Source organism: Austrofundulus limnaeus, unplaced genomic scaffold (genome assembly GCF_001266775.1).
Source record: "Austrofundulus limnaeus strain Quisiro unplaced genomic scaffold, Austrofundulus_limnaeus-1.0 Scaffold43, whole genome shotgun sequence".
Lineage (NCBI taxonomy): Eukaryota > Metazoa > Chordata > Actinopteri > Cyprinodontiformes > Rivulidae > Austrofundulus > Austrofundulus limnaeus.
Genome location: NW_013952445.1, coordinates 1,421,233 through 1,433,037, shown reverse-complemented (window position 1 = coordinate 1,433,037; position 11,805 = coordinate 1,421,233). Strand labels below are relative to the sequence as shown.

The following is an 11,805-nucleotide window of genomic DNA, read 5'->3' as shown; positions in this document are numbered from 1 at the left end:
TTAGCTGTTACATTTTGTCGTGTAGGCCAACTTGGAATCTCTAGCAGCAGCAAAAGGTTGGATTTTGTTTCTCCCAGTGCTGAGTAGATATCTATATTTTATTGGGGTCAGTTTTCTACTTTCTATTATGTCAAATTATTTGCGATGGAACTGCCAAATAATGTTGGAATTTACCAACTACAAATTTGTCGTCTTCATTCTCTCCCTCAGAAAAGTGGTGAAAGACGGTTTTGTAATGTTGCAATAAGGAGGAATTCAARTTAAAGCAATGCAGTTCCACCTTATATAGACCAAAAAGGATTTAAATGCATGATGTGTGTCCTTTAAACCTCACCTGGTTTTATTTCTTTTCTGCAGTGGTGGGCAGCACTAATCTAAAAAATTAGTTCCCCTAAAACAATAACTCAAATATTTAGGTCCCCCTAATTCTAAAACACTAATGCACTAAAAGTTTAAGCAAAAACTAAGTCTAAAGCACTATAATAACCCAGTCAACCCATGAACATTCTTCAAAAGACAACATGTCACATATTGTCATGTTGCTCTCTTAAKACTTATCATTGATATGCCACAGCTGTATTTGAGTTCATATATTGTCACCTGGTGGATCAGTGACACATACATGTATACTGTATTAATAAAATGTATGACAGCTTTCACCATCAGCTGTTAACAATAACATTGATTGATAACATTTATAGATCTCAGTTAGGTGCTTCTGAATTTAGCCTGTAAATTTAGCAAGTGCTAATCCTCTAAAAAGATTAAAATTAGCAAAAGCACTAATCAGGAAATCAGTTCCCCTATTAGTGCTTTAGGGGAACTGTGCCCACCACTGCTGTTCTGTTTCAATAACTTCCTACAGTAAAAAAAAAAAAAACTTTTCTTGACAGCTCTTGTCTATGCACAAAAGTTTGAATTGACTTTAATGTTAAGACATAAAAGTACAAATCTGATGCAWAGCCTGAATAGATTCTGTCACAGAATGGAGCCACTTTTTCACTTTGGAGGTGAAGATGCAGAGCGCGACATGAGTTCAGCAAATTGCCATCTCCCTCCATGCGATTAAGGGCTGCAGGTCACTGCTGCTGAGGAAGCGWTACAGCATGAAAATAACCCCCCAGTTCAAGAAGCAGGCACAAGGAGGGACAGGGTGGGGAGCCATTTCTCACTTAGTCAAGCTTTATGGCTGCACACAGTCAGCTGTCTGCAGAGGGAGGGGAGAGAAGGAAGAGGAAGGAAGAATAAAGGCAGAGGAAGGATAAAGTCGAGATTTATTTTCAGCTATGGAGTGCAGCATTTTAAACTCTCATCACAGCACAAGAGCCTAAACTCTGCTGAGTGCAGCAGCTGCAGTAAAACATGGTATTAGTCCTGAAGGTTGAGCAGAAATCCTGGGATTGATATGTAATGTTACTGTGACAATTGTTTGTWTCTTTGTGAGCAAGGACATGCAGATTAGGATCGCTGCATATTAATTGTTCTGACAAGAGAAGAGCATTCACAGCTGAATGGATGAAGGCTGAGAATTAATTCAGCACACTTTTTTGTTGTTGTTATCAGACTGCTGCAGATGAATCATAAACTAAACCACAGATTTATTAATATCTCTTTTTTCTCAAAAGTCATTTGAGAATGACATTTCTTTGCTTTCATTTTTTTTTTTTTTTTGGTTGTGTGACTTTGCAAGTCTTTTTTTAAGTGCTGTTCTGAAGGGAAAAGTGTCCACTAACTGGATGAAGTTTGACGATTTGTGCTGAGGCAAACTGAAGTGAGCGGCTGTAAAAAATGTACTGCTGGTGAAGCATCAGCAAAACTATGGGAGGAGGGGAGGTGCATCTCAGTTCACTAATATGTTGCAGCATCTTTTACTTATAGTCAAAAATCCCTGCAGGAACTGCAGATCTGTACACACAGCACTGCTTCCAGTTAATGTGAAAACTATTTAGAAATTTACCGTCGTATACATTTTCATTTTCAATACATAAAAATAGGCCTATTATATAACATTTCTAACATTTGTTTCTGACTGAAGCCTCTTTTGGTCTCCTGAGTGACTCTGTTTTGGAGTAATTATCACCAGCCGCCAAATAGGGCGATAACAGCTAAGCAACCGTAGCAAACCTAAAAATAGCTGAAGTTCAGTCAGTTTTGCAGATATTGAGCTAAAAATGAATGTGATAATAGCTGAGAGTATTTTCCATCTCATTGCACCACATCCGTGCAGAAAGCTTTCAGATAGTATTCAGTGGATGCATCTAAAACTAGAGAATTTTTGGAAGCCTAACTCAACGTGGCCGCCTCAGGTAATCATCCAACACTAAAAAGCCAAATTACAAATCATGGGCTAAATTTTGTTATAGCGTCAGCTCAGAATCCAAGATTTTAAAATCGAATGTGATTTTTAGATGTGCTTTTATTGTTTCACATTCCAAGATAAGCCTTTCCAGAGGAGCTGTTAAACTGTCTCTCACAGACGTTTTATTTTTCTCTCATTCAAGCTGAGGATTCATTCATTCAAACTTAGACTGTTATCTTTTTTTATAAAGTCAAACCAGGAGCCGCTTGCTGGAGGGTTGATATTCATGTGGATCATTTAATTCTGTTTTTCCTGACAGCAGCTGCATTTCTGAGCAACAATATGTGGGACACATTAAAAACTAATGGGAGTCCAAAAGTCCCAATAATCCCTGCAGGCCTGAGGTGTGAGTCAGCACACGGCAGCGCCAACACTTTTCTGGCATTTCGAACACAAACCCCAGCGTCTCTCCTGCCAGCTGTCCGTACGTCCTGCCAAGCCCTTTATTTTCCCATGTCTCCTCTCTCTCTCTGAGTCACTGCAGGTGATAATCCATCATTTTCAAAGTGTTTACAGGAGCTACATGCTATATCTCTTTGGGAGAAGATGTAACTCCAATAAGTACTTCAAGTTTTTTCTGCCCCATTTGGTCGATTAGAAAGACTTCACCTCCTGAGGGTCTATTAAAATTTTGTTCTCCAACACAGTAATATTTAAACTTTAGAACATTATTGTAATTAGACTGAACAATGTGTTTTTTAAATAAATGTAAAAACTTTTCATTGTCATCAAATGTCTTTCTGTGCTCGAAACACTGAAATATTGTTTTAATGCACTTTAAGCTTAATTTAAATTTTTTACTTAATGTTTTCCCTCAAATTATGACTAATTTAGCTTTTAATTTCCTTCTGAAACTGACAGCCTCTACTGTACATTAGTTCTGATTAAAGATATTACGCCTAAACCATAAAATGTTTTTATTTGTCATCAATAGCTAATTTAATAAGAAAACATAAAAAATCAATACAAACAGTCAATTATAATTTTATTCTGATAAATCAGTTTAGTTATATTAAGATTTGTTTGACCTCAATTGGCTCCATCTTGTTTTTTTTATTTTTCAAAGACGTTTGAGACTTTACTTTGAACTTTTACTACCGTTTAAGACGCCAATCATAAATGCCTACTTTGTCCTTTACTCAAACATTTTATTTATTCCTGTAAGAGCCCTTCTACAAAAAACAAAACAAAAACAAAAGATCGGTAAACGTTGTGCCTGTGCATCTTAATTTTCAAATGCTGACATCATGCACMGATTTTTTTCTTACTCTAAATCTAACAATTGGGTGAATTTTAAAGGTTCAAAATGACATGCAAAACGTTTCGTATAATGTGCATAAAATGTTGAGCATAAATTTTTTATGTGCCGGCAGAAAAAGGTCCATAAATATTGTATAATGATGTGTTTCTAAGAGATGTATCTGACACATTTCAAAGAAACATTTGTGTTATTTGTATTACTTGCATTGTGAGAAAAGAAACAAACTCTTGATAAATTGGCTTTAAATTAAAGTTTCTTTGAATGTTTTGGGCAATCTAGACAAATATGAGATTGCTGCATCCCCTTTTGTTACTCATGTTTTATTTTGTTGTTTCAAATTCATGTTTATCTGACAGACAGAATAAGTGGGTCATGTGGACTCGGTTTACGGTGAAAAATCTTCAGCATGTTAAATAAAAAAACAGGTTGCTTCAGACACGACATTTTGTTGGTTACGTCACGGGAGAGATGTGTCTCCTGTCAGGTTCATTGGTTTTAATGTTTGACCCAGATCCAGCTGGGGTGTGTAGATGTTCGTCGCATCAAGATTACATTTAAAAAGAGCTTTCTTGTTTAAAAAAAATACCCACCAGTATTGTCATAAACTGCAACTTTAAGGAGGTTTAGGATTTCTTTTTACACCTCACAAGGTAAATGGAATATGCAGTTTCTGTTGTCTTTTCTGAGCCCATAAGCTTTGCAAACTCTTTGAATTATGTTGCCTCACAAATATTTTATTTTTATGGAAAATTGCAACGTTTGAAAGAAATTGTTCAGAGTTTTTCATGTGGAGTTCTATGAGATTATGAATGCTTTACATCTTACCTAAGTTAGTTCTGTTTGGGAAAACAGACAAATTAAAGTTAGTTTGTTGAGCTAACAGCTAGTCCAGGTGAGGCTGAGAACAAAGTTCATCTCAAACATGTCATAGCAACATAAACRCTGCTTAATAATTGTAACACTGATGTCAAGTTGGCATTACATAGAGAAGGTAGGGATAACTCAAATCAAGTCAAAGTTCATTCATATAGCACATTTACAACAATCTCAGTTAACCAAAGTCACAACAATTACATCACATTTAGCTAAGGACAAAACAAAAAAAACTAATAAAACAAAAAAAAATTGTAAAATAATAAAAACACTAATAAAATTGGCAGTAAAATACCAAAAAAATAATAACTCGAATAAAAATCAGACATGCTTGATTTCAGTTGCAGCAGTTTCCCCAAAACCTCAAATCAAATTAAGTACTAACTTTTCCTTTATTTAAAGATGAAGTCCAGGGAAAATAGACTTAAACTGACCCAGTGACTGAGAAAGTTTAACAGATTATTCCAGTCTGGATAACTGTACCTAGCTGGGGTACTTTTGGCTGGAATATCATAATGTTTCTGCTGTATAATGATGTAATGCAGTACTGATGTCAACATAAAAGGTTTTAAACTTAAATCACATTAACTGCCATAGATGTTTTTTTAGACTAACATTGTTTTGAGATGACACCAATACTCTGAAGTCAGTCTAAGAGTTATCTATGACATGTAAGATATTAATTGTTCATGGGAGTRTCTCCCACCACATTCTGCCATAGCAAATGGAAGAAGCACTTTCAGATTCTGTCAAAGCCATGGTTTCTGCCCCAACCTTTGACAACTTAATGTAGCTCCCCCTATGGAGGCAAGATCCATCCATCCATCCATCCATCCATCCATCCATCCATCCATCCATCCATCCATCCATCCATCCATCCATCCATCCATCCATCCATTTCTTTTCAGAGTCACGGGTGTCACTGGTGCCCATGTCCAGCATTCACTGTGCGAGCAGCGGGGTACACGCAAGTCCACCCCATCATAAAAGGCATCATGTATAGTTTTAAAAAAATGTTTTTAATTAATTATGTATTTTCCAGGCACAATGTTCAATTCTATGCCACAATCAAGTAACAATGTTACATTCAGTTGTTATAGTAAAAACGCTGTATCTATCAAAAATAAAATTGACATTGCATCATAGTCTATCTAAACACTTTGAAATTGGCCTCTGTCTCTTTAAGAACTTCCTACCATTTTGGACACTCCCACTTCAGCAGGTCTTCACAACAATGCTTTGGGGGAGGAGTTCTCTGTGGGGGTGGAAGCACAGCTGCTGACTGAGCTCCAGGGAGGAGCTTTGTGTAAATAGGTGGAGCTTTGTACCAGCAAGCATTTAAGCAGCTCCACAGAAAACATTCACAAATGAGTCAAAGCAGCACTTGTATGTTTTTGATGAGTGAATGACATTATAACATGAAGATGATACAGATAGAATTTGTTAAAATACAAAGTTGGTTTCAAATTAAAAAGCTATCATTAAATTTGAATAAAACTTACTATATTTACTAATAGAAAAATAGCAGTTGCTGTTCAATTTAAAATTGATGGTGTTACAATTGGCAGAGTCAGTGAAGTTAGGTTTTTGGGTGTCGCTATCAATGAGAAGCTGACTTGGAGATCACACATAAATAATCTAAAAGTAAAAATAGTTAGATCAATTGCAGTATTGTAAAAAGCTCAAGAGTTATTTAATGACAAATCTCTACATATGTTGTATAATGCAATAATAGTTCCGTACCACATATATTGTATTGAAATATGGGGAAAAGCATGTAAAATGATAATAAACTCCATTTTTATTTTTGCAGAAAAGAGCAATAAGAGTTATTAAAACACTACAGTCACCCAACAAATATATTGTTTTGTCAATTGGAATTATTAAAACTTCATGAGTTGGTTGATTACAGTATTCCACAGCTTATGTTTGAGGCTCATAAAAACATGCTACCTTTGAGTATACAGTTAAATTTTATTAAAAGAGAAAGCTCTTATAATTCAAAGGGAAATGAAATATATGTGAAGCACAGATTTCAAACAAGTTTGAGGGAACGTCGATACAGGGAGTGAAATGGAACGATCTGGAAAGTGATGTTAGAAATGCTGGATCATTGTTTGTGTTTAAAAGAATGATTAAACTTGGTTTATTGAACAAATATAAATTAGAATAATGGGTATTTATGTATGTTTTATTTGTTGTTGTTTCTGTTTTGTTGTATTTTGTAACCAGAAGATTAACATTTCTTCTTCTTTTTTTCTTTGTAAAAAGGGGCAGATATTATAAGATTTTTTCTTCGTTCTGTTGCCTTTCATTTTATTTTGTGATATAAGTTTTGTATTTTCTGTAATGTAAACTTTTTTGTTTTAAATTAAATGAGTAAAAGAATAAAAATAAAAACATAAAAAATAACATGATGTAAAACTCAAAAAAGATGATTTTGCAAACACTCCCCCCAGTACGCCAAAACAGCAAAGGTTTGTTTAATACTGCAGTTAGTTGCAAACACTGATCAATCAAAACCCGTTTTCACAAGTATGAAACCAATCCTGCCTCAAAAATAATCTACTAAAGTCACTGAGCTTTTTCATGTAATTATGACAGAAGTTCTTAATTAATGTTATAATCCACTTTACTGTAATGATATTGAATAAACAGGGACTGTCAAGCTGTTTCTGACAGCCATAAAAATAACTGGGACATGGTGTACAGGTCTGCACTAAGTGATCAGTTTCACCAAACAGTTGAGCACATTTTTAGGAATCAAAACAAATTCACACGCCTTCTTCTGCAAGAAGCTATAATTAGTGCCTTTGCTTTGTTCTGAACTGTTTCTATATTTAACCCAACGTGATGGAGTGTATAACACTTGGTACGTGTGGTGTTGTTGCTCGGTAAGGAGAAGGGATTAGATGAAGCCTGGTAATTAGTGAGACACTTTGCAGAGAAGCATGGAGGCGAGCGGAGCTGTCCTTGGTGCTGAATCAGCCGCCCAGGCTCTGCTGATGGTGCTCTCTGTGGRCCACATCTTGGGATGGGTTTAACCTACATCTTTATTCTTTTTCGTAATGAATTCAACACAAGGAGAACAGTTTTTGAACTTTTTGAGCAAGGGGATTTTGATTATGTTTTTAAACTTTGGTAAGATTCAACCCTGTCTGTCTGTTAGCAAAATATCTCCTTAAAACCCCTGGGTTGGTTTTATTGAAACGTTCAGGAAAAGACAGGCTAAATTCCTTGTTTGAGCTCTCAGCGTCATCTCCTCTCAGCCAATCAGGACGAGCTTTTATGCCCCTGATTTTGACGGGTTTCTTTTGTCTGTCGCTCTGGACCAATCAGAAGGAGCTACACACTTTGTGACGGCGAAATCAAAGTTGTTGTAAAAGGAGTGCGCGCGAGTGTGTGCGCGAGGCGGACGGGAGACGGAGAAAAAAAGAGCAGGATACTTTTTTATTTTTTTAAACAATTAGTCTGATTTTTAACAATTCAGAGTTTCAAATCTGTGAGAAAGACGCTCATTTTTCGACGGGGGAAAAAAATAAATCTTTAAAAAATGTTGCTGATAAAATAATGTGTCGACCGTCTGAATCTTATCTCTTCGCGCGAGACTGTAGCGCCGTTCAGAGCTCTGCATGAGGAGTTTTCCTGCTCCTCTGTCGCCGCGGACTTCAGGTTTGCTGCTGAAGGAGGGTTGTCTTGATTCGAGATGACGGAGATCAGCGAGAAGGAGAGCGAGCCTCAGAACCGGGACCTCAGCAGGCAGGGCACCAGCCAACCAGAGTCAAAGGTAACGCTACACCTGTTCAAACATCTGTTTTTTTACTGCCTAATTATCTGGGATTAAAGCGTGGGTTATTTCTTTAATGAAATGTTTTATTAACTCTGCTTTAACTGGTAAGGTGTTATGTTTGTGAAGCCAATTTAGTGACTAAGCACGCGCTTTTTCTGTCCTGTGAAGCTAATTCTGTGGTGCCCGTGGGTCTTACATAACAAGTCTAAGCTGCTGTAATTCTCCTACCTTACCTGACCTCAAAGTTAGAGAGCAGAGATTACACAGAAAGGTGTGTCTGCTCTGTCTGACATGCGTGGTGCGACCACAAATAACACTTCTCTTTCTTCTCTGCTTTTTTCCACCATAACATGAGGATTTATTATTAAAAGCGCCTTCATCCATATCTGATTTTCAGAGACTCTCATTGGTGTGACTGGAAGTTAGGACTTAATATCTGGGGCTCAGCAAATAGACAGATAATCTAAACCAGGGGTTCTTAACTAGTCTGGCTTCATGAACCGTTAACGTGACCCAAACTGGTGAAAAGTTTAAACTTCTCAGATTTATTGAATGAGAAAGATGGTTGTGTTTAAGCCTCAGATATCACACATTCACAAAAACAAGTTTAACAAGAAATCAAAATGACATGGCCATAGAGAGAGAAATATTCCCTTTTACGCACAGTTAACTGCATTTTAAAGTTGAAATGCATCACATCAGTGACTTCATCCTTTATGTTCACAAACGTGAAATAAAGAAGTCCAACTGAGAAATTATTTCACATTGTCTCAAAATTTGTAGCTTTAGCTGAAATGTCTTAAAGCCATTAAACTATTCAGTAGTTAATTTATTTGTAACCGTAAATATTGGTGTTTTCACTCGGCCGCAAAGTAAAATACGAACAAAGATTTGAAAAATAAAGTACAAAATACATTTTAAAGGACCAACTCAAAGAAACAAAAGAAAACTCTTATCATTTATGTATTTTAAAAAAATCCTGGTATGTTTAAGGACATAATTATCTAAGAGATGCAATAGTAGACAAGTGCATACAATGATTGGTTATTTCAGAGCTCAGTGCCAAATTGAAGATTTTAACCTGTACAAATCCCTTTAGACTTTTATTTTTATCCTGAGACAGCCGGGTGATACCCTGCTGCTTGTGTGGGGTCACGTCAGTCCAGGATCAGAAGGTATTGCACTCAGACGACCAAAAGTACGTAAATAAAAGGAGTCCAGATCATCTCCGAAGGTGGTCTGAGCAAAAACATTTTCAATGAGCACTGAGGGTGTTCAGACCTGAATGCAGTGCTGTCTACAGGTCACTCAGGACACGTCACAGGTCAGAGACTAAGGACCTGCTACTCTGTTTGTTTGTTTTTTTACTCGGCTCRTTTTGTTTTCAAGATTTTCTACTGTTTAGCTGATTCCTTTTTAAGTYATACAAAATAAACTCGGTTAGCTGAATTGGTTCCCCCTCATCAAAATGACATACATCCTGGTTCGTGTTTGTTTTCCCACACTTCCAGCAAAGCGCTAACAACAACCTCCGCTGCCAAATACTGCGGCGCAATTTAGATTGTGATTTCTCACAACAGAGACCYGGAAGAAAAAGTTCAGCACAGCAGGGTTGTTTTTTGTTTCTGTTGGCCTACAGACAGCCCAATGAAACCGTGGACAGTGAAGGGCTGAATAAATTTATGAGCCAATCAGCTGGCAGATGTTTGCCGTGCCTCGCTGCGAGCCAGGTCATAATTCAGCCAAATGGACGTCATGACAAAACAGAAATGGGAGGAGATGGTCTTCCAAGCTGCATCAGCTCTGATGTTTGCCAAGTTCCTGCTGACGGCCCGGCCTGTTTAACACGCTGCGAAGGACTGAAGAGGAAAGAGGAGGGAGTTCATTAAAAAAATGTGCCACATCTGGGGTCTCTTTAAGAGCTGTTTGCTTTAAGACGTCTCTGGAGCTTCACTTGAATCTTTCAGTGACTCTCAGTCGTCTCACCTCGTTCCAATCATTTCATAACCATCTCAGCTTTTGTCCCTCTTCTGCATCAGAGTCTTGCTCACTTCCCCTCACCGTCTCCTTCCACAATCGTTTCTCAGCCCGTCAGCATCTCTCCCTTCATGTCTCACTCCTCTTCCTTGCCGTCTCTCCACTTCTCCCTCAGAGTATTTATTACATTGCTAAGTGGGCCCACCAGCTTTCTAGAGTGCTTCTAATAGAGGCAGTGACAGACAATGAATAGTTATTCCACCTCCTCCTCCTACAGGCAAGGTGATGGCTCCAAAAATATTATTAGACCTCTGTAAYCACTTTCAGCACTTTCCGTTCCAGTATCTTACCTATAAGATTGTTTTATCAATAATATTAGTATATCTGTATCATACTGTAGACTGAGCCAGTGTAATCCAGCTTTTAGTCCTCTGATAATTCAAACTGATAGGAGGTCCTAATAGCAATTGTCAGAACCTGTTATGATATTTTCTGCTAAGAAAATTAAATGTTGACAACAGGTTTTAAATTGACCTTATTATCCAGAGAAATTGTTGTACACTTTGGAGCTCAGAAGCGAAAAATCTATGATGCCAAACAGTTCATTTGATCTCTATGTTGTTTCATAGCCGATGAAATGAGAGTTTTCCGGTACATAAAGTTTAATAAAGTCTTTGGAGTGGACGTAACTGCTGATAAAGCAGGTTGGTSTGCACAGTTCGCTGCGTATTTGGCAAACACAAAGAGATTTTTATGGGACTGAAAATGATGGAAGTGCTTTCTATCCAGCTTTGTCCCTCACCTTTTACTTCACTCTCACCTCCTTATCAGTTTTTCCTTTACTTTATGGCCTGCACAGATTATATATTTCCTTTCTTTTTCCAATTTACCCTGTCCAGTGACCTTTTCTAGTTGTCCCTCACTTCTCTATCTTTATTTTTAGGTCTCTGCTCTACCATCACTCTTTGTTTTCTAACATGCTGTTATTTCCCCATGGCTCCTTTACATATACACATCAGTTTTACAGAAACACATGACTGTTTAGTGGAGACAGTAAGACACTTTTGATTACTGCAATAAGAGAAAAAGAAGAATATTGATTAAAGCATTTGAAAAACAAGTGAACTTTTTCAGTTTCCAGCAGCACCTTTGTTCATTCCTTGCTGACTGATGGTGTCTAATATTTATTAAATTGCTTGATTTGCTTCAGGAATGCTGATGAATCAGTAGAGTTTACAGTGTTAGATTAGGTGGAGTCAGTTGGGAATGAACRTGAACTCTGTTCACTTCTCAGATGTACTGAAATAATAATAAAGGTGACTAGTTTGCAAAAACTGCTTTTCGTAGAAGGTTTACATTTAATAAAATAAGTACATTTTACATAAATAGTACTTCTCAATTTAAAAATCAAAAGGTACTTTGCACCAAAATAATTTAGGTTACAAGATAAAATAAACCAAGTTAAAATAGAAAGCATRAAAGCCAATTGAGATAAAAACATAAAATAGAACGCTAGCAAAATGCTCATCTACAAAGATTAAACTT

The 11,805-nt window shown here is 36.9% G+C and overlaps 1 protein-coding gene across 1 annotated transcript in view; it reads left to right on the top strand.

Annotated features, from left to right (window-relative positions):
- The first annotated feature begins 7,461 nt into the window (after nucleotides 1-7,461).
- Nucleotides 7,462-11,805, top strand: part of LOC106516987 (SH3 and cysteine-rich domain-containing protein 2) — a 25,284-nt gene continuing 20,940 nt past the window's right edge. Inside the window, exon 1 of the mRNA XM_014007632.1 lies at nucleotides 7,462-8,280. Coding sequence (XP_013863086.1) covers nucleotides 8,200-8,280 — 81 coding nt within the window. The 5' untranslated portion in view covers nucleotides 7,462-8,199. The remainder of the gene's footprint in view (nucleotides 8,281-11,805) is intronic.